The 23884-nt window shown below is 48.8% G+C and overlaps 1 protein-coding gene and 1 long non-coding RNA gene across 3 annotated transcripts in view; both read left to right on the top strand.

Annotated features, from left to right (window-relative positions):
* The window catches only part of LOC116847059, a 49991-nt gene extending 35807 nt beyond the window's left edge, over positions 1 to 14184 (top strand). For both annotated transcript variants that reach the window (XR_004378649.1, XR_004378650.1), the window contains exon 3: positions 11912 to 14184. This is a non-coding gene — a long non-coding RNA (uncharacterized LOC116847059). The remainder of the gene's footprint in view (positions 1 to 11911) is intronic.
* Positions 14185 to 15044: 860 nt separating this feature from the next.
* Positions 15045 to 23884, top strand: part of LOC116847058 (B-cell lymphoma/leukemia 11A) — a 38000-nt gene continuing 29160 nt past the window's right edge. The window contains exon 1 of the mRNA XM_032821642.1: positions 15045 to 16020. Coding sequence (XP_032677533.1) covers positions 15984 to 16020 — 37 coding nt within the window. The 5' untranslated portion in view covers positions 15045 to 15983. The remainder of the gene's footprint in view (positions 16021 to 23884) is intronic.

Raw genomic sequence — 23884 nt, 5'->3', positions numbered from 1 at the left:
AGAGAGAGAGAGAGAGAGAGAGAGAGAGAGAGAGAGAGAGAGAGAGAGAGAGAGGGAGAGAGAGAACGTTGTCAAACGTGAGGGAAATAAATCAAAATTGAAAAACGGTTTTTCAATTCGAAAATTGTCGAAAATTGGTAACGTAAATAGTTGAAAATTCAGAGTAAAGAAAGTATAATCAAGCTAAGGTAATTACGCTCTCTTATGGCCGCACTCTCCCTTCCTGCTTGATTACTTAGTGCTCGAGCACCGAGAATAACAATGATGTATAGGTCGAACTCTCGATGCTCGTGACTATAGTAGGCGTCGTTGTGGAGGGGCCGACTGTAATAAGAGATATCCATCTCTGAACAATAACACAACATTGAATTCCATGACGTACGTGTGTACAGAACGTGAGTCGTAGAACGGTTTAGACATAATAAAGTTGAGAGTTCACACCAAACTTTCCAAATAAATAGTCATTATTAACGGGTTTGTCCAATGATGAATTATTAATTATTATTATTTATTATCATTTAGAGTTCTTAATTATATTATTAATCACACTATTATTGCGTAATCCACGCATAATGACTCGCAATTTGAACAGTTTAGTGAAGACCTAATTTTATTGTGTCTAAAACGTTTTGTGCAATTCTTTGTACGTTATTAATTTTCAGCTTTCCTACTTCTATCGTGTGTCTTATTGTGTCGCGCAGCAATGGCTATTTTTATCATAATCCTATTATGCCCGTTACGTTATTTCTCAGTAGAATCTCTCTCGCTATGATCGCTTCCTCACCGATGGGTCTTTGGGCCAAGCGGGAAATATGTGGAATTAGGAAGGTCATGAGAGACGTTGTCGGGAAATTTATCTCGCACGATTTGCCGGATTTTCGAGATGCAACGACGTGTCTTGGACGCCCGGGGCGACGAGCCGTTTCCGCTCGTGAGGATATCGGCCGATTGTCTCCTCGTTCTTTTCGATCTCCTCCTCCCTTTTGTCGAGGAGAACACGCGCGGAGAGAGAACGAGAAAGCGAGAGTAAGAGACAGAGACGGAGCGTGATTTGTGCGGAGAGCATGGGGGATTTTTTTTTCCACCGTCGCGTTTATTCGGATCCGGCATACGATTCTAAATTGAGATCGCGTGTTTGGGATGCGAAGGATTTACGGAGAGGAAGGGAATTAGAGTCGCAGCGAGGGGAAGAGAGAGAGAGCAGTTGAATATTGAATCGTTGATGATAATTGATTCTGCTGCATGATTCCCTCTGTCACTGATTTATCTATAGTGACGTTATCGGATTGCCACAATTATACAAGATTATGTTAGTAATTATTTCACGTCGCTCGATTAAAGTATGATGACGCGTGTTCAACTAACATACACACCCACTCTTTTCTTCTTTTTCATGTCAATTCCGACTAAAGAATGGACGAATTTTACAAACGAGTGACTGTATATCACGAAGTACTTATACAATTTATGGAAGTACAGAACGCGTGATAATTTCCCGTTAAGAGATAACGGAATTTATAAATAAATTTCAGCAGGACGAGAATGTAAAAGATATATAGTTCATCGGACAATTAATACGTTCTCTCGGTCGATTATATTATCTTTCTTCTTTGAAATAAACGAGAAGACATCGAGAGCGTGCTTCCCCGAGAATTTCTCCCTCGCTGCGGTTGCAGTCTCAGTAACCGAAAGAAGCGGTCGCTAGGACACAGCAGCGTCTATTTTTACTTAACCCACGACGTAACTGTCCAGCTGCGGGCCTTTTCGCGGTCCGATCGTGCGAGAAATGCCACGATTCGGTAGCGACGCGACTCGCCGGTTCGGCCGAGAAAAGGCAGGCTGTTCGCGATCCTTCGTTCCGGGCCCTACGAAGAAGAAAAAAAAAGAAAGAAAGGAGGAGGAAATCGGACTCGCCGATCCGGAGGAAGCGGTCATAATCAGAATCGGCGGAATTGCCGAGATGTGGTGCGCGCGTTGAATGAGAAACGCGTTCGTCATCCCTGTTGGGGACTCTGTTTGTCGCGTCGCGGAGCGCTTTCTCGGACGAATCGTCCATCATAGGCAAATATGACAAGCGGGCAGCGCCTCCCCCTACAAAGGGGATCGGCACCGTGAAAAATCTGGCAGAACTGACACTGCAGATTCGGACCTCTCTCGCAATCGGGCCCAGCGAGTGAGGTAACAGGCGAGAGTCTGATCGAAGGGAACAAGAGTCTGCGGAGGAGAAAGGGAGAAGAAGGCCCTTCGGCTCAATGGAGGATTCGCCTTTGGAGCGTGCGATGCAACTGGACACCTTCCGAATCATTGCGTGCCGTTAAATCGCACACGATCTCCGCGCCGAAACGGATGATGTTCTACCGTGGCCGACGTGTCGCGCGCTGAAGCGCACGGCGACGTGACGCAAGAATATTATGAGAGCAAATAATATTTATACGATATATATCGTTGAACGCGGATTGTCCCCGCGATGCTTCTCTCTGATGAGATCGTACCAGAAATCACTCTACGCGAATTCTATAACCGTGCTAATTATCGCGATATATCTTAATCACGATATCGGTTTCCTGTGTTAATTAATATTAACGCGACTCGATGGAATCCAATACGAGTAGGTTTCAGAGTCGCGCGAAAGCGAACTGCCGACGTCCGATCGGGGACGACGTTGCATATCTGAAATTGCCACCGCAAGAGCACTCGGAGAGGAGGAAATTATTTTTTTCCGTTTTGCCGGCTATTTTTGCGCGATCTTGCGCCCAAGGAGTTACTGACCTCTGGCCAGTCCGCAGTACGGCGAATCGCCTATTTTTAAACGCGCGAAAAATGCATTGCCTCCCTTCCGAAAGAAGTCGAGAAAACGGAGAAAGAAAGAGAGAGAGAGAGAGAGAGAGAGGGTGAATTTTATTATGCGCCTCAGCAACGCGAGAAAGAGAAAGTAAACGCGACTTGAAGGGGGAACTAAAAAAAAGAAAGAGAGAGAGAGAGAGAGAAGTTATTTTGTGCGTCTGTCGTCGATACTCGACGATATTTATTTCGGAGTCAGCCACGTGTCCCGGTCAAGAAAACTTTCTGCTTTCCTCGAGTGCTTTACGTATACCGTAAAATCCCTTCTTCAAGGAGGTGTCCGATATCCATCCTCGCTAGCGTACCGTTCAATGCGGCGACAAAACGGGAACAGGGAAAAATACGAGTCACAGACGCGCGAGGGCGAATGATCGTAAAATAAGTCTCGCGCTGCCCAGACATCTCGAGCACTTTTCAAATTTTATCGTAAAATTAAAACCGGCTCTTTCTTTCTCTCGTGTCCGCTTTTCCGATATAGTGGCATATCGATTTTCCATAGGACATCTTATAATAGCGAAAATTTCGAATGATGCCGAGACGCGAGACGAATAAAACGAGAGAGAAACGGTGGCCGTGATGGCTATTCGTTACATGGACAAGAGCGATTTAATTGCGCGACTGCGTTGTAAACGCCAACAGTCGTCGGCGATCCTGCTGCAAGAGGACTGCCCGGAAACGGCCAGCCGGGCTGACCGGTCTACCTGCTCAGGTGCATCTAAGGATTCCGGTGGCTCGCCAATTTAAAAGTAATTTACTCGAATCCTTTTTAGAAAACAGGCCAGCCAAATCACGTCTTCCCACGGTTGGTCAGCTGGCCTGCGTCCAGAAGCGACGATCTTCGCTCTATCCGCCCCTTTCGCTCGGTCCTGCTTCAACTTTCCTCTGTTCCTTCCTTTCTTCTTTTTTTCTTTTAACGAGTTTCGATTCTTTTCTACCTGGGATCCATCTCGAGTCATCCGAGATTGAGGATAGCGCGCGAGATCTCCTTTACAGTTACGCGGAAAGATTCTCGCGATACGGAATGAGAACCTATCATCTGCGCACCGATCCTTAGTGTAGTAGGATCTTCTTGAACTTTATCCTTTACGTGTACATTTATGTCAGTCGGGAGAGAGGGGGGAAATTTACTAACAAATCGTCGAATACTTTATCCACTTGTGAAGGTGACCGTCGCCTTATATCTAAAAGTCGATTCTTTGGTGATAAATGATCTTTAAATTGCAAGATTTTTATTTGAGAGAAGTTAACGAGACGCGGTAGCCGTATCTAAATTCGACGACTGATCCGATCGACTGACAGCTCCGTCAAATTTAAAAGCGCGTGTCCTGGTGCGCCGATACGATGTAATGCGATTGTAAAACGGGAAATGGTGCTGCGCATCATGGAAATCTCGACGAGACGTATCATGAAGTCCCATAAAATCATGCAAATCGCGCGATACGATAGAGTCGGAGGCATCCGACCGAGTCACGAGGGAGGAAGGTAAACGCGAAACGGAGAGAGCGTGAAAGAAAGAGAGAGGGAGAGATCACTCACAGCTGCGCGGAGTCAATTTTTCGAAAATTGACGCGGCTCGTCACCTGAGACGCTAATGCGAGATCTGGATTATCGAGAGCGATCGAGCCGGCGTGGTAACGAAGAAAGGGCGGCCGATCGCATAATCGATCCCGATGAATGGCCGAAATTCGATCAAAGGGGCGATCGGCCATGTTGGACGACGAAGGACAGGGTCCTCTCTCCCGGGAAAATTTTCAAGAACACACGTGGTTCGCGTCGCCCCCGGAGCGCCTCTCCTGCCTCCCTCCTCCCCTCTAGTCTTTTTTCTCGGATCGCTTTTTATGTACCTCCTCCCTTTTTTCGGGGCCCTAGGATTTTTTTCTTACCCCTTGGCCGGCCATCTGCCGCTGCGGAAGGGGCGGCTAAGATGCAGGATCCGCGGGGAGGGTTTAGGCCAGAGTAGAGGAAGAAGGATGCGCGCACGGTGAGACGGCGGACGAGAAATGATTCATCGTAGTACGGAGGATGCACCCGGGAGGGAGGAAGACGGATGGAGAACAGAGAGGAGATCAGGGGAGCCCATCATCCGGGGGTAATGGCTTAAGGCCCAGTTTAAGACTTCAGCTAGTAGCTCTACGTCTATAGGTCGACATTCACGTTCACGAGAATCGGCTCGACGCAACCTGTGACCGAAGAGTGATCCGCGAAGAGACCCCAGCGGGATAGCGCAAATAATCCTATAAATAATGCTGGATTAATTGGACAAAAGTGTTCCACACCGTTAAAATCAAACTATTAGACGGGAGGTATTTTTTTGCATAATCGTGTATTGCACGGTAAGGTAACGGTCCTAATTATGGGTCACTTAAGGTTAGCATAACTATCAATCATTTACTTAAACTTTTGTCGATCCAATGTTAAAACAAACTGCTGTTGTAATCAATACAAGCAACTAGCATTATGGTTTTAAAACAAATTATTAGACATAAATTAATTAATTATTAATATTTTTATATCTTTACATTAATTTATTTCTCAATTATAAAATATAATTAAAAACATTTATACGTAAGTCCGAATTATGGGTCAGCAAATATTTTATATCAATAACGTTCATATTTATGCTGTTTTTTAATCTCTATATTAGAATAATGATACATATAGTATAACTTACTGGCAGTTTCATAAATCCAAAGAGTCGGTAAAGCAACTTATATTCTAAATTGTTTTCCTAAATATTAAGAACGTAACTTTAAAATATAATTATAAAGGAACTAAGGAATATAAAAAAAGATTTTTTATTATAACTTGTTTAGTACATTAATAGGCCAAGTTCGATCCATAATCGGGACTCGACCTATAATTGGAAATATCATATCCTCATATCCTTTCTTTGACTGCAAAGAAATGTCTAATTATCGTCTAATAACAATTCGTAACCGCTGATCTATCTGCGCTATCTGCGTAGCATCAACGCCTACGATCGCTGCCGATCGACCGATTTCCCAAAGCATCACGAATCTCACCTTTTTTCATGACAATCGCCGTTACCTCGGAATATAGACTTTTTTAAGTCAATGTCCCGCCAACTGCGGTCCGTTCTCACGAACGGGAGAGGCGCGACCGCGCTTTCCCGAAAATTTTCAGCGGCGAACGTATCGGGGATACGATATACTCTACCCATCGACTCTCCGCCGTCGGTCCACCGTGCGCGCATGTGGAGGACTAAACCTAACAACCTAGCAGTATTTCAATTTTTTTACTCCCCTCCCAAAAATCGTTTTTTGCACCTTCCGCCGGCGAAAGGAATCTGTGCCATTCGGGGTACCGTAAGGGTCGTTCCCCTCCTCGCTTAGTACGCATCTCTCTCCCCTCTCGTTCTCTTTCTCTCTCTCGTTCCAATGTTGCTCTCCACAAGGTGTTTCCGTCTCGCCGCGCCGACAGTTCCGGCGTTCCTCACTTCCCTCGTCCGTCTTCGCGGGCCCTACTGCGAGTAGGAGAGAAAAAACAGTCGGGGCACCCTCGGCGGAGGCTCCCACCACCCCACGATGCGTGCGCGCCGCGGCAAGCTCGCTTACTTACACGCACGCACGCACACGCATCGCGATAGAGGAATGCACCTAGAGCCGGCACGCCGGTGCGTTACCCCCAAGAGACGCAGGATGTTTTTTTCCGGTGGCACCGCGCGCCATGGTGGGCCGTGCGAAAGTGCGGCGCGGTGAGAATTTTTTTATGCAAAAATGGACATGGGAAAAAATGCGCGACATCCCCGTGTGGACCGTGTCTTTTCGTCGAATGTCGCGGTCCTCGTCGGCCACCAGGTGCGGGAAAAGCAATCGATTCGATCATGGGTGAGTTTCTCTCAAGTTCTCCACCCAGAGGACCGATAATTCGTTTCGATAATTAGGAGCCTGATTTCTCGCAGCCTGTGTCGCGAATACTTCGATAAAACGAGGAAACGTATATATAGATTAGGATGCCCTCCTGCCCCCTTTTCTCTCACTACATTGAATAATTATTATTTTTGTACATGTAAAACCTGGGTAGTCTCACATGTATATTTTGTGCATCATAAATGAATATATAATTTGCTTACGCGAATCTCTCATATTTCTCGGGGCGAGAAAATCTAGAAATGTCATACACACAAATATACCGATGAATGTTTAACGATATATTGAGTTAAAGGTGCCTCTAATTCGAAGCCTCTAGTAAATAATTCCACGCAATACCAAATCGATCTGCTAATGTAACAAGCTGAAAATACAACACGACATTTGCTAGAATTGGATAGAGTTTCTGGTTGCTCTTTATCAAGCTACTTTGACAGACAGCAATTTGTACGGACCTCGTTAATTCCGAAGAACCTAGATTGGCTTCACTTCTGGAATGTGACCCACTTTACCGTTTACGTTGATGAAAATTATATTATTCTGGAAATTAAATTAAAATTTTAGAATTTCTGAGTTCAGCGATTTTACAGATATTTATAGATGTAGCGATTTTTTAATTCGTCTTGTAGATGACTATAGCGTGAGCATATAACGGTCGAGTCAGACCATAGTCGGTGACGTGGAAAAATCGAATCTGCATCGGAAATAAAGGCAGATCCGTCCTCGATAAATATCGTTCGCTTCGTTTGTCTTTTATCCTGTACATCCTTCTTATTTGTATGTATTCCAGACACTCTTTTATGCATTGTAGAATTAACTCGTGAATTCACTTCCTGTCAAATTGCAAAAGATTGCTCGGGAACTTATCACGTCGCTTTCGATGATTTAACAATCCCTCCGCTAATTTCATGCGCGCACACTCGGTGTCTGTGTATTACCTCTTGCATATATTCCGCTTAGCTACACTAGTTCTGACATCGCTTGGCTAAGAATAATAAATAGATTCTTCTTTTTCGCCTGCTCTCCTCCTCTCTGCCGTTGTTTCCTGCTGTCCTGATTTAGTGCCCCGTTAAATCATCGATGGCGACCGTGCCGTCCTCGAGCGCGGAAAAGTGTCCCGTGGGATCTGCGAGAATGCGAAATTCTGCGCGACGTTAATCATCCGCGACGATCGGACGGGCGCCGTCGATGTGCATACATCGATACATACCGATCCGAAAGTTTCTCTGAACTTCTGCCAGGGAAAATAAAAAAAAAGAAAGAAACCGAACCGGGGAAAATATCGCGCAGTTTTCTCGGACGGCATTTCGACCTGCCGAAATCTCGAGAACTAATATCGACGCGACGAGCTCTCGATTTTGCCGTCTACGAAATAATGTAAGTTGCGCGCATTCATTTTTTTTCCATAACTAGTGCCTTTACTACGAATCGATTTTGGTCGAGTAAAGCGGCGCTTTGCGCTAATACAACGAATTCAATTTACCTTTCGCGCTTTTCGAGATATGAGACGTGAGACACCACTATTTATATTTCGTATAGTGTACTCTACTCGTCATTCGAATACTTTTTAATCTCTTGCATCGACCTCAAGAGCACTATAATTAAGAGGAAAACGGATAGAATATACGAGTGCATCGGAGGCTGCGCTTGGTTCGATGACCTCCGAGGCTCGCGAGTTTCCGCGCCAGCAACGATTGTCAAAAATTTGCTTCACGGCTAGTCGGGGGATATCCGGTTACGGGAGCCCTTCCAGAAATATCCCGCGAGCGAGAGAGAAACGATAAGGCAGTGCAGGGTGGTCGATTTCCCGTGCGTGCGTGCCGATGGGGACTATGCGAGAAAAACGGGCCGCACCCGCGCGCGTGCGATGTCGTCGGGGCCAACCCTTGCGACAAGGAAGGTCCAAAACTTCTAAACACCCTTGGCAAGGGGTCCGTCCTCCGGTTATATTTGGTAACTGTCTCTTCTCGAGCACACATGTCGCATTGGCGTAGCCATACGTGAACGGACACGCTCGTATGGTCAATTGCTTCGTCTGGAGCTCCGGTCATCAAAGCGACAAAGAGAGAAAGAGGCTTAACTGGCCCCACGGTCGAGTCATGCATAGCATATGGCTTTGGGATAATATATAGAGATGATATGTGTAACAGTATGAGAAAGAAAAAAAAACGTTACCCTGTAGCCGCTGCCTGTTGACAACGAACCACACGACGCGACGAACGTTACGCAAATGGACTGAATATGTGGATTCAAGTATGTAATTATTTCCAATGAGAGATGCCGTTAAATTCCTCATAATGGCGTCAAAGTACGTTCTTGGTACAGAGCCTCGAGACGCGTCGTGATTTACTCGAGATTACACTGAAAAAATAATACTTGAGGATTTATTCGTAGGATATAAGAAAAGTATATTTCTATGAAATGTAAACTATTTCTGCGAATATAAACTTTATATCCCTCACAAATAAATTTTCAAGTATTTTGATCTGAGTGCACGTTGAAGACAGGTTTTCTCGGACTCCTCGTTAGTTCAAAATACCTCAAAAATTAGTCCGAGACAGGTTGAAGGACCGCAGCGCGGCTTGAGAGCGACCCCTTGACCATTTCTGGTCACCCATATACCAGCGACGTCGCGCAGTCGCTCTAGGGACCATTTTGCTTTTATCTCCGGACCTCCTCGTTCCTCTTTTCACGGTGGCGTCAAGGGGGACCGAAGAGTGAGCGCGGACTGAGGGGAGGAGACGATAAACTCCCACGAAGAGCTGGACCGGGCAACGGGAGCGCGGCCGAAACCATTGAACCTCCTCTTCCTCCTCTCGTCGTTGCCTTGGTCGTCGTCTTCGTCGTCGTCTTGGCCGACGTCGTCTTGGCCGACGTCGTCGTCGTCGTCGTCGTCGTCGTCGTCGTTCGGTGTGAGGCACATGTGCACGTCGCCGAGTCGCCAGACAGATCTTTTTTGTCCCGAAGTAAAAATAATCTTTAAAACCCCGAACAGGATGCGTTGTTAGGGCAGGGATCGTGGGTAGGGGCGACGAGAGGGGGAGAGAAGGAGGATAACGCGCGGGCATCGTCACCAAGACGGTCCACGCAGCGGTTTTTTCACCCTTTGGACGTTTGGCTCGACTCCCTGTAACGGGTGTCCGAAATTAACGTCCTGCGACATGGAGGGTCCCTCCTTGAGCTCGCGCTCGCTCTTCGTTACGGAAGATGCGTTCGGCCGCATCTGTCGGATGTACGGCATGCATAGACGATCGTCGGGGCGAGGTCGAGAGACCTCCGGAGGATGCCTCTCCGATGGCCGAAAACGACGTGAAATCATCGAATGCGAGAAGAGCGTGCCTCCGTACTTTCGATCGACAGACGTGCGTTACGACGTAATCGATCGGGACGAGGCCAAGGGAGAATCCGCAGCGACGTTTGTCGAACACTCGCCAAAGAACTAGCCCAGAGGACGTGTCATCTAACAACCGCGTGTCCCATTGTGCTATCGCAGATCACCCAGCGCTCGTATCGGCGACACACTTCGCCGGGCGCGTGACGAGTACATTATCACAAGCTGTTGGTATTGTTTGACTTAACTAGACGAACGCGTGCCAATATATGGGGGACACGTGTCCTCGCGCACGACGGAACCGCGCGTCGAACTACTTTGACTCCGAAAAACGTAATATCTTATGGGACGTCGCGAGTGATTCCTCCGCGGCGGGTGGAATGGATTTGCGCGGGATTTGCCCCGCGAAATTGAATTTCTTGTTTTCCGGACCAGAGATTGATTTTCGGATTTTTCATCCATCGGCAATTTGAACGACACGCGAACAGTCTTTCGTAAAAATCACTGTCGCAAATTCAATTACGCATCGATTACGGTGTTATTTAAACACGTACGCGACGTACGAATAATTTCCAATCAGCTATTGTTAACGCCCCGCGAAGATTCTTGCAAAATTTCGATTCTCATTACGGAATCACACGTCGCACGAATCGGGCATAAACGGGAAGAAGCTGAAACTTTCAGAACCATCTCTGACGTCGGAAATCAGGCATTTATAATCTCCCGCGGAACGACTTCCGGTCTCGATCCCTCTTCGATTCACCCATTTTCTCGCGGGTCCGCGGAAGAGGTGCCCTTCTAAGCGGCGGGCAACCGTTCGCGCGCTGAGGAAGAATCGCAGAAACACGCGGGACCCGAGACAGAGAGCGCGGAAAAATTCTATGAACTTGCGGTCGTCTAGAATACAGTGGCCTCCGGTAATGAATGTGGGAGTTTCACACGGGTCAACGGATCGCGCTGCCTTTCCTAGGGATACGTGCGAGGTGCACTTGGAGTGCACACACATACTCTCTCTCCCAGTCAGAGCAAGACAAGTCAAAGCGAGCATCCTAGCGTGTGTGCCCATAATAAACCGCTTGATAACTTATGCATTCCGAACGGGCGATATTATCTATCTAGCGCTGCTGTAAATAAGATATACAAACTGAATGCGGCAAATATAAATGCGCGCGGTCCTCTCATCGCGACGATGCCCCGTCGCGAAAGGCGTTCGCGAAATTGCGCGTCGCAAACTTTCCTCGCGCCGCCCGCGATCCAGTTCGTTAATTCGTCCGGTGCGAATGTACCGTGAGAGCTGTTCTATCGCTCACACTTACGTGATTCGCGCTAACTCGGTGCGCGCGTACCGTACGGTTCGGATCGGTATTTATACGTCGCTCGATCTCGTGATATATCGTGCGTGTATCGCGTGTTACTTGGCGAAATTGAAAAATTTGACACACCATGATTCGGGTTCTCTCTCCCTTTCCCTCTCCCCCTCTCTCTCTCTATCTCTCTCTATCTATCTCTCCCTCTCCTTCTCTCTTTGGTTCTGTCACTATAAAAAGTCTCCGACCTCTTTTCGCCTGAGGAGGAAGGAATAGCAGGAATATATATCTCCTCAAATTATAATGGTGTAAAACTGAAGCACCAGTGACTCTCGTCTGGCCTTCCAAGATAGAACCGAACGCGTCGCTATTTTTATATTCCGCCGAGATTTTAACAAGAGTCTCCCAAATTGCATTTGTCAGTGGATAGCTTAAAACGACACATCACGTTAAATACAGGATTTATAGGGCTAATAAAGAAACAAAAAGAAGAAATATCGATCGGTCGCTCCCGTACAGCCACGTTTCTTGTCCTTTTCCAGATTGGTCGATCGAGATATGTCGGACAGGCCCATGGAACACTGTCCAGGAGACCGGGCTCGCTCACGGCCCCCACACTAGATAATTTTTCGGGGATTGTTAAAAGTCACTTCGGAGCCGCCTCCCCGAGGAACAGGCCGAGGACAGGCCACGTCTGGAGCCTGGGAAACATTTTCGGCGTCCTTTTCTCCCTCGCTGCTCCTCTGCGTCGCTCAACTTGAGGAAAGTAGGAAAGAGGCCGACCTACCCCGGCGGAAAATTAAAGGGCGCATTAGATCGCGTGGTCCGTCACTGTGGACCGAAAATGTGTGTGTGTAAGAGAGAGAGAGAGAGAGAGAGAGAGAGATACGTTATATACGTAATACGTAAGATACACGGATGCGCATACGTACTGGCGCGAGCTATACACGCTTCCTTTGAAACTTCGAACTTCCTATCGCGACCACCACTTCTCTTTGTAGACGGATGAACGTCTCGGATCCAGGATAATGCGAGACTCTCCGCCACGTTCATCTCTTTCCTTTCTATCCCCCTCTATATCTCTTTCTCTTTTCTCTCGATTCCCTCGTCCTCTCTTTCTCCTTCGCTCCCATTCTCTTTCTCTTTTTCTCTCTCTCCCTCTTCCTCTCTCTCGTCTCTTGTCATCCGCCTGTCCCTATTCCGTTCCTTACCCCGTTCGCCTGGCCGCAGGATCGAGATCCTCAGACGAATAGTCCCGGCGTGGAAAGATCCGCGTCGCGGATATCGATCCCACACAGTAGAATGAGGGGGTTTTAGCCGCGGAATAATTAATGTGAGAGAGCAGGTACTCCTGTGTGCTCCTCCGCACACTGCTTTCTCCGCGATTCAACGCTACGTGTTTACGGCGAGTTCGAGGGACGACGAGCGCGCATCGCTCCCAGTAAGATCAGTCCGTAAATGTGGTCGCGATCGATGCATTTAGCACCGTCGCGTCGCGTCCCGACGCGCAACGACGCTTTTTTAATCACGGCACCATCGCGCCCGTAATGAGGTGGCAACGCGCGCGCGAGAACTAAAGCGAAAGCGAAACGGTTTCGGGCGATATTAATTTGACGGCCTTAGAAAGTACCTGAATTTATCAACATGTCGCATTATTTACTTGTATCCGTGTTTTTCACACTCATCTCACGCTCGTGTCTCAATGGACGTAGGAAGTACGTCGGTAGTTCTAGCAATGGTTTAATTGCAATCTCAGAGTAATTGAACGCAATGAACGCACGAATAGACTTATTAATGCGTATTATAGCAAAAGTCCTAGTGTCCATGAAACTTCTCGCAATCGGTAAAAGTAACTTGAAACTATTTGTCATGCGCGACAAAATTTTGCGCCAACGTAATGAATGCGGCAACGATCAGCAACGAGAATTTGGCGTTGCCCCAAACAACATTAATACGTTTGGAAATTACCGCGGATAATTTAAACGCTTGGTTAGCATTAATCGCGTCGGCACCGTGAAAGCCGCACGTTAAGACTTTGTTACAAAACTTTTTTACCATTCACGTTGACGTATATGTGTATGTATATGTATATATAAAATCACGATATATTTGTCAAATTTCCAAATCGACGTGAAACATCAAAAGAGTTTCACGTTATTTGGGAATTAATTATTAATTAACGATACATCAGTTGATATACGAGATAACTGCAGAGAAATACAAGTGTATATAACAAAGTATTAGTCACTTCAGCTGAAAATTCGATAAAAACGTCAGTTCAACGGACGTTTGACACTTTTTCCCCTACATACAACCCGCACGCGGGTCCTCTTCTACCGGATGCAGGACCGTTGACTCTCGCTCGTCTGTTGGAACGCGCCGGAAAATCGTGTTCGCCGCGTTCTCGCGCCGAAGGAAGGGTTGCGTTTTGGAAAAAGCGTGCCTTTCTCCCTCCACCCGCCGCGGCGGAGGTGCCCGCCAGACAAGAAGCCAGTCTCTCTCTCTCTTTCTTCCTCTCTCTCTCTCTCTCTCTCTCTCTCTCTCCTCGTGGATATCTACACGTCGCGACGAGGACGGCTACGTCGAGGCATCGGAGTGTCGGTGAGCGAGAGGAAAGCTGGGAGGGAGAGAAGCGGATCGGAGAGCCCGACGATGGACGAGGAGAGACGAGCACGTGGATTTGTGTAAGTGACTCCGTATGTGTACATACGTTCTACAGAGCGAGCGCGCGAGTGGGAGGGAGAAAGAGAACCGGAGCAAAGAGCGGGGCACGGGAGGGTGTAGGAAAGCAGCGCGGCGAAGGGAGAGAAGGCAAAGGAGGGAGAGAGAGAGAGAGAGAGAGAGAGAGAGAGAGAGAGAGAGAAAGAGGAACCGAGAAGGAGAGAGAGAGACAGAGTGAGAGAGGGAGAGAGTTGCCCCCACCACGGGGGTGAAAACTACCCCGAGAGCGCGTGGGGTGTCCGGCCTCGGCGCCGAGGCGAACCGAGCGCCTCCGAAGTGAGCGCAGTGCCCGACACACACCAGGTCCCGCACGGCACGACTAGAGGCGCGCACAGTCCGGCACAGTCCACTCGGCGATACGACCCATGCTGGACCGTCGTCGCTCTGGTCCACGCCGGCATCAGGCATCCAACACCCGCGCCGTCAGGCCGCATCAGACGACAACAACAGTCCGCCGAGGCCGCATACGTCGTCGACGACGCGATGTCGCATGTCGACGTCACGTTACCGTGATCGCGCGTGGTCCAGCGACCGTGGGTGCCCCACGTTGACAGCTGATAATTAAAAATAGAGAAACGGAAGCGTGAGAAAGAGGAAAGAAGAGAGAAAGAGAGAGGAAGACAACGAGACAGAGAGGAAGAGAGAGAGAGAGAGAGAGAGAGAGAGAAAGAGAAACAAAGAGAGAGAGGGAGAAAGACGTTGAAGGTATCGTGGATACCGCCAGACGACGAGCGTCTCGGTGCTCCGGTTCATCGAACTCGCGTGAAACATCGCGCCGCGAATCTGCGGGACACTCGCGGCGCGACGACGCTTTTCGGACGCTTGTTTGTATTGCCCCCCTATTCTTTCCCTCGTTACCGTCGTCGGCAGCTCAAGGTGAGGCAGCAGTGCGAAACGAGTGGTCAACGGGGAACGTTTCGAATCGTGGGTTCTCTCGCGCCGGGAACCGAGTGACTACTGCTACTTGTGAACTCTGTTGACCGCGGCGAGGAAGACCGCTCCGTTCGCGAGGTGTGACGAAGCGCACCTCTCTGGTGTGCCTCGCCGCGCGTCGGTACATCGGTTCGCGGAGGTGTCGCAGGTAGATCGGCCGGCGGCGAGTCGACGGCGGGACTACTGTCAATCGCGAAGGTGCCACCGTTCCCGGCGGACGGGCCCGCAAACACCGTCCCGCACCTGTGCGCGCGGACTGCTCCGGTCAGTTAATCGCTCGCTCGCTCGTTCACTCACTCAGTCAGTCAATTAGTCCGTCTGTCTGTCTAATTACTGATCGCTGATCGCTCGTCGACTCGCGGTGCCGTATGTCGTGCGATTTTCTCGCGGTGGTGAACGCGCCGCGGTCGAGGAATGCGACCGACGAGGAACATGAAGACCGACATTAGTTGACGAACAAGTGTCCAGATTGCGGTGATCAAGTGCAACTCCTCAGACGCGTCGGATAGCGCGGCCGAAGGAAGCGCGAACAAGAGTCGCGTCAGAGGACAGGACACACGCAGTGTCCCCGTGAGAGGAAAGGAGAGAAGAGGGCAAGTGTCACGACAGCCGGGAAATCGGATGGACTCTCACGCGGGGGGTGAAAACGCGCGGCCGAGGTGAGAGGGAGGAGGGCGGAAGCGTGACGACGACCGTGATCGGATATTTTGTCCAGTTGTTCTGCTGCCGACGTGCGCCCGTCGCTTCCTCCTTCCTCATCTCGTCCCCGCGAATGTGATCCAGGAGCCCGGAAGACGACGCTCGGTTCTTGCTTCTCGCCAACGATACAACAACAACAACAACAACATTAACAACTGCAATTGCAACAACAATCCCCATCCGTCCCGAACAGCCGGAGCTGAGACTCGTTCTCCAGGAAACAGTGCGACGCGACGAGGACCGGAGATCGCGAACGCCACCATGAGGATCAAAATGCCCGCGGTCAGGATCGCGCAAGGTGAGTGACGACAAAAAGTCGTATTCTCGCAGGTCCTCGCGCTCGTCCGTCGGCCGACACGACAGCTCCGGCTCCGCATCACTCTTGTGTTTACGTTTCGCAATAGCTCCGAAAGCAAAGCTTCGTTAAGGATGTTATGGAAGAGAGGCGAAAGAAAGGCTCCTCGACACGTCCGGAATAATCATCGGTCACTTCGCGAATTGTTTTGAATTCAATTATAACAACGCGAAACGCTCGCCGCTGCCGACGATTGCGAATGTGTCAAGATGATTAAACGTACACTAAATGTGTGATTTCTCTCTCTCTCTTTCTTTCTCTCTCTCTCTCTCTCTCTCTCTCTCTCTCTCTCTCTCTCTCTCTCTCTCTCTCTCTCTTGCTCTCATCGCACTGCGAATACGCGCGGAAAATCATGTGACGATAATTTACCGTGCTTATGAACGTGCGTTTATTGTCTCAGGCGATTAAGCGGAGCGACGCAGCGAGTTATTAAAATCATCAAGTTGTATCTGTTTTACGGTGACTTCCCACTTCTTATTCTTGTCACCGTTGCTTTTTATCATCTAATCGCGTGATTAGATACAATATTTGATATCGCACTTGTGACATTCTTATCACGAAGTCTCCTTAAATTTCGAAGCGTGCGCGAGATGAGATTAAAACGCCGATATTCATTAAAACTTCATCATTCCGCCGACAAATGCATATTGATTCGATCAACGATCTTGTTAACATACGTGTGTATATGTGTATGTACATGCTAATTAACTTTAAATCTACCTCTGCTTGTTTGTTTCTTTCCAATCTTTTTTTCTTATTTTCTGCTCTACGAATTAGTACCATGAGAAACAGAATCGAAGGAGACGAGTACTCCGAGGTAATTCGCATAAAATCCATCGATAAACAATATCGACCTGGCGACAAAAGCTCCGTTAGATCGATACTGCTTTAAAATTCCAACGAATCCGAATATTCAAAACAGAAACACTCGTCTGTCTCACATTCGTCTGTCTGCGAGGCATGTCTCTTGTGGCGAGAAAGTCACGCGTACTATTTTATACACATTTCGCGCGCCGACTGTTCGGAGAAAAATTTCAACAATTATCGCGCGTATAGCGTACAAAGGAAATCCTCGAATAGTCTCATCTCGGGTCGACACTCGCACGGCATCCTACACTCTTCACATATGACGAACTGATTTGTTGGCTTCTCTTTACAGAATTTCGGTCCTTTCCACGAAATTTATTCAGTGCGTGTCAATGCACTGACGAGACAGCATCGTTAATTAGGGATACAATCGCTCATAGATCCGATCGATTTGTCGTCGCGATTGAGACAACGATTTCAAGTTTTCCTCGGGAGAACAGGTCAAAAGCAATCGCTCTCGCTCGGCTGTTAACCGCCGTCGACAAATCCGTGCCATTTGTAACGAGGAACTCTCGGCGCTCATCGGCGGCCCGCAAATCCTTCCATGGCGATCCGATCGCGGATCGCCGTAAATCGTTTTCAATCGAGTCACGCAAGTCCGGTACGCTCCACCTCGATCTTAATCATTTTATATCCGCCCCAATTCCGTCGGCGTCGCGCCGCGTTGAAATGAGACAAACAAAAAAGTGGAGCAAAGATACGCAAGAAAAGACAACGGCGCGCGGAATCCTGGCTCGAGGTGTCTGCATTTCTCGCGATTAATTCTCTTGCGAACGACGCTCGCGAGGAAAAGAGATTCAACGCGGTGGTCTCATAATACAAGTTTTCCACACCGATCTGGCAGTATGGTCGCGATTCGGTAATTAACTCTTCGCTTCCCTCGGCGAACTCACGTCCCGATGAAGAGGGCAACCTGTCGATGAGGTGAGCGCGCCGCCGCTCCTCGTGGTGGCGTAACGAAAAAAGAGTGAAAAGGATCGGCGGTCGCGTGGCCGACGGAGGGAAGGTAAAAAAGCTACGAACGGCGCGAGAAAGTTAAGTGCAAGAGAGCGAAGAATGAGCCGAGGGTAGGGGGGAGGAAAAGAGAGAGAGAGAGAGAGAGAGAATGTATGTGTGTGTGTATGTGTGAGTGAATGAACCAGGAGCAAAGGGAGAGGTCGAACGAGAGCGAAAGAGGGAAAAGAGGGATGGAAGGCCAACGTCTTCGGGTAACTCGTCGTCGGCTGAATTTTTAATTAGTTCGCGACAGCCCCCACCAGGCGAAGCGAGTGGAGACGGCGAAGGTGGTGGAAAAGGAGATAGAGAGAAGAAGGAGATGGAGGTGGCGGCGGCGGGGGAGGTGGGGGAGGAGAAGAAGAAGGTGGTAGCGTTGCGGAGGACGGGGTGGGCTAGGAAGGGCGGCATTGTCATGCGCGCGTTTTTCAGAGACTTTTCCATCCCCGCGGCTGCTACCCTCCGTCGACACCACCCGTTCCCGCGACGCCCGTGAAGCACCCCCTCGCCCCCACGGAGTAGCAGCAGCAGCGGCGGCGGCGGCGGCGGCGGCGGCGGCGGCGGCGGCGGCGGCGGCAGCGGCGGCGGCGGTAGCGACGCCGGCGACGGCGGCTCCGTTTTCTTAATTACAACTGCGATATTCTTTAGTTCGCGCGATGACGCCGCCGCGAAAAGATACCGGAATATTTCTCGACGCCGATTACCCTCGCGTCACCTGATTATTCCCGCCCCCGTTGACTCCGCGTCACGGGGTGCGTCGCGATCGATGGGTCGATGGACCATGCGGATCCGCGAGTGACGGGCGACGATGCGCGCTTCCACGCGGCTGTTCCAAGAGGCGCCTCCGAGCCCAAAAGAGCGTGATTGATCGATCGCTGTGATTACAGAGAGAGAGAGAGAGAGAGAGAGAGAGAGAGAGAGAGAGGGAGAGAGAGAGAGAGAGAGAGAGAGGGGAGAAAACATGACAATGTGGGTAACGTCGCGAATCCGCGAGTTCGCATACATGCCACCCTGAGACGGAATGAGCGAGAGGCGACAGTGCCAGTGCCGGAAGCAGGAGGTGTCTCCCCTTAATCCCATCACGACACGCACCTCTGGCAAAATTTTAACCTCGATTTCTCTTTGATTCATGCAATCGAATTGTCGCGACACCTGCTTTTCTCTCTCTCTCTCTCTTTCTTTGCGGTTACGAAAAAAAGGCATTTAACCCTCGAACAATCGATGATTGACTAACGACAGGATCGATGACATCATGAACACGGACGGATGTGCGTCATTTCATCGAATGGTACCTCGTCGCGTCGCCGCGGCTCGATACCGGCGAGGCGACGATGACAAACGACTCGTCGGGTCTGGTGTCGCTCGCGACCAGGTGAGTCCTCCGTCGGCGTCGAGTGCGATTAAAATTGTTTAGGGACGGATCGTGCGCCTTCACGGTCGCGACGAACATTCAGCGAACCGACTTTCATGGGCCAAGGGAACGTTTTCGATCGCGTTAATTAGGAACGGCCGCGAATTTCGCGGGCTGTTGAGAGTGCCGTCGCGCGTTCGCGCCTTCAAGTCCAAGGCTTTAAATTCGTGTTTGCAAACCCGGGATTATCCTCTTCCTCGAAGCGGTGTGTACATTGCCTGCTTACGCTTCAATTACCTGTGCCTGCTCTCTCCAGTGTTCTCTCCTACGTACGTACATAGATTGGCGTCGGTAAATGGTTCGCGTATTTACTTGCGCACATCGAAGGGCAAATACGCTCCATCGTGCGATCAGTTTCCCATTCATAACGATACGCTATGTAAAACCGACAAGTGTTTACGGGTTCTTCGTGCCTTCCGACATCGCGGCGAATACTTTCTCGCTTCGTCGATACCCAACGTAGGCCGTTAAGACGCGTCGAGAGAATCGTCGGTGATTACCTTGTGGTGTAAATGTCGCGGCGATCGCCGAAAGAGCACGGTAGTACATGATAGTATTTGATCAAATTATGGGAATAAATTCTGCCCGCGCGTAACGATCAGAGAGAAAATTATCTCCAACTGATTGAAGCGAATGGCCGATTATAATTTCGAACGGTTCTAATCGCGAAACAGAAGCAATAGGACAGTTGGAAGAAATCCGATAACGTTAGGCAACCAATGCTATTGTAATTTACGTTCAAAAGAGAGAATTGTTGTCCATTGGCAGTTGTTTGTGCGAGAACGTTAAAGTAGAAAGCCAAAAACACGCTCTCATGTATACTGAAAGTCACAAATGCCTTACTATTCTCCAAATCAAAAGTTACTACATTCTCAGCGAAGCGCATTCGTTTTTACATTGAAAAAGAGAAAGAAATAGTTGATTTAGCTAAAATTATAATTATTTTTTACTCTAATCATATTTTTTTTTATTGTTTTGACACGAAAATGTGCCAGCAGTAACATATATATGAAGTTATTATTACTAAAATTACAGTAAAATTTAATAAAGTAATGATTTTCTTGACCATAATAATAACTATTCCTAATGTGATTATAATTACAAATTCAGACATTTTTTCTCAGTGCGAGTCTGCGTTCATCATGATTGTTGAATAATCAGGAAAGTGATGCCAAAATGTACTTTTTCTTCTTTTTTTCATTATGATAGCTATCTGGTCTTTTGGCTGTATCGTGCACATACTAATATATAGTTTATTTTTTAATATATATTCATTGGATCACACAAATCACTTTCCTGTTGGTCATGTATAATATAGGAGCAAGTAACTTTTCTTATTGACGCAGACGAAACATCAAGCTGTCAGGGAGTCAATCGCGCTTTGAAACATCGCGTCGCCGCTTTTCCGATTAATCAATAGTCACGACGGGTGCGTATCTAGGAACGAATGTGCCTGGCCGAAAATGTCTAGTGACTCTCGATTTGGGGAAAACGGTGAGACATTTATGAATTCCAGTGTATATCGCGGCGATCGTGCGATAATTGTCGTTCACAGTAAACCGCAGAACACGGATGGGCGGTGGGAGCGTGGTCAGTTTAATAACCTTTCGACGATGAATGACTATGCGGGCTGGTCAGTTAACTGATCATTCGGCCTTTAAAGGTTAGCACTTGGAGGCTGTCGCGACCCGGAGATTATCCGGAATACCTACGACTATCGTATTGACTAGAACATTGTGCGGTTATCGCGCCGCGGAGACAAAGACAAAACGCGAACGGCGAGTGATTTACAGCGCTAGATCGCGGCGATGTCTTGCAATTCAGAATTTGCGCACAAAAGTCGCGCGATAAATATGAAGGATGGCCTTAACATTTCCTTCGCGCGACGTCAGCGGTCGTATATAATTTTGCATCCAGAAGTACGTCGCGCTGATAACGTAGCTGGCGTCCAAGAGATGTCACGAGTGCAAATATAAGCGCGATATAAAAAAGTTCGCGGACGTTATCGCCGTAGTAAATACGCGCGTAACACTCCAAGCATTAACGAACGCTCTTTGCATCGACGCGAGAGGCGCAAGCGGACATCTCTCCGCGTCGTATTTGAAGAAGAGTCGCGTTGTAGCCGAAAGACTCGACAAATTAAAACGCGACATTCGATCGTCGAAGTTGCGAAGAGACGTTTCCTTCAACTTCGCGTCATCGTACAAGCGACATTCGCCCGCGGGCAACTTTATCGGCCCCATCGCTTTATCCGCTTAAGACGCGGATAGAAGTGTGCGAAACACGACGTGCGAATTAATTACACATTCGTTCGCTAAATCGCTAAATCAACGCAGAGCGGAGCTTTCTTTTTGCGATCGCTCCGCGCGTTCGACGCCGCCGCGCGACAGAGGTTAATAGAGCGCAATTACACCCACGCGGGGGGTTTTCTTACGCGGCCGATATCTAGCCCCGAGATACTCTCCGAGAACGTTATTTAGCAAACAGAGCGCTAAAGCTTTGCCCCCCGCCGGCACGTGCGCGGCATATGCGCCTTTTGCATACGGCGTGCGCGCTGAATATTGTCTTTGATGCGGCCCGTCGGAAGCCCTTCTCCCCTTCGCATCTCTCCTCTCCTCCGCTTCTCAACCTCCTCCTCCTGCTCGTTCTCCTGCGGATCCGACCTCTCTTTTCGCTCCTCCGACTCGTCTCCAGCGACTGCTCGGCCAAAAAAACCGCCTTGATTTGATTTCCTAGATTAACCTCTGGGGCGCCGGGCGCGTGGCGAACCCTTTCCTCCGGGCTCTCTTCTCGCGCGCGCGCGCCCCCCTTTCCTTCTCTCTCCTTCGCTCTCGTTGTCCTTCGCCTTCGGCCGGGTCCAGCACGCGACCAGGTAAGGCGAAGGGACCTCCGAAAAAAGCTCACGCGTCTGCGGCGAAGACGCGTGCGGTCGACGAGCGCGGTGTATTCATTACGCAGCGCGGCGTTATCGATACTTGGTGATACGAGAGCGCTGGATGATCGGCCGAATCAGGCTCTCCAAATTGGAGATGACGTTCGATATGTTTAACGTATTGGATTGGTAACGTATTGTAACTTAATTGGGTAGGTAACGCGAAAGATCGATTTAATAAAGAGGGACTGCGCAGAGTTGTTGCACGTGAGCGTATTGATCTACTCGCGCCGCAGCTACCACGTCGATATCGCGCGATTAATGCATACGAAGTTGTTGGCAATTTGTTTTAATTAACATATCCGTGTATTCAGACGCTTCTGGGACCGATTCTCGTAGGTAACCGTCGCCATCGGGAGGTGCTTACTACTGGATACTTGTCCGTGAATAAACTTCTTCTCGAAACAAGAGCAAGAGTAATCGATGAATTATACTTTAATTTTGTCCGCGTTTTGCGATTTTTTTTTCGATTACTTCGATTAAAACAAGCCAGCTGTCTTTCGTACGAAAATTGAATACAACGGTGAACTGATCGCTCGCGTCCGATTTTCGACGCAGCAAATTCTTCTACCTCACACCGCATCAATTACTGCTTAATCACCGCGCTTAAGCATATAAGAAAAAACCGGCGAAGAGGGAGAAGCGACACGATGCAAGAGATGGGAAGCTACGACATCTCTGATACTGATCCCGAGCGCCGATAAAGTTACAGAACAAAACGGGGACTGCACACTAGGGGCGGACATTAATTACTCATCGGACTCTCCTTCAATTCGGTCCTGCAGGACCGACGCCAGGATAGACGCTAGGACAGACGACGTCGATACAGTTTCTCCACGTCTTTGCCGAACTCGGCAACGGGGCTGTATATCGTCCATCCAATCTGCCGGTCGGGCAATTTCAGCTGAAATACGATGTCGTCTGGTTCGTTCGCGAGGCTCGTCTACCCGGCTTATTGGCCTCGACGGTACAACCCTTAAAAAGGGTTTAAGATCGCGAAACCGCGAGCGAATAGCCGTCCCCTCGCGACGAATGTCGCACGAATGGAAGCTGGAAAAATACGATCAATATTTCGAAGCCACGCGAAACTAGGAAGAACAAATCTGCGATGCGCGCGGCATCGGCCGACCTAGGTCATTCCTTTCGTTGATGTTGCACCCGCGTGTGCCACGTGTGCAATACAGAGAGACACACAATCACTTGGATCTTCGAAATTTACGTACTAATCAAGCAGTGTGCTGAAAACTTTGACCTCAATTTGAATCTCTAACGACACATTTATTGAAGCAAAAAATGTGCTGTTCACAGAGAGAATCCCAAGATTTAAAAGGTCAACGAGAAAGGCAGAGAGAGGGAGGGAGAAAGAGATATGTAATTTGCAACGACGAACCGCAGATAATTCTCTGTTTACCGTCCTGACATCACCGTGAGTGAAAATATTTTGTCCCCGCAAATGGCAACTCTATAGAGGCAGAATAGACCTCCGAGGTGGGTCGTTTTGACTCTTATTCAAGATAATGGATTTACAAGCGCACCCAGCGCCGGTGACCGCCGGTGGTCTCCCTGGGGGAGGAAGAGAGGGACGGTCACACCCGAAGAAAAGC

This window comes from Odontomachus brunneus, unplaced genomic scaffold, assembly GCF_010583005.1.
Source record: "Odontomachus brunneus isolate Ranch 3 - 2012 unplaced genomic scaffold, Obru_v1 Obru_scaffold_073, whole genome shotgun sequence".
Lineage (NCBI taxonomy): Eukaryota > Metazoa > Arthropoda > Insecta > Hymenoptera > Formicidae > Odontomachus > Odontomachus brunneus.
The sequence above is the reverse complement of the archived record's forward strand: the minus strand, read 5'-3'. Positions and strand labels throughout refer to the sequence as shown.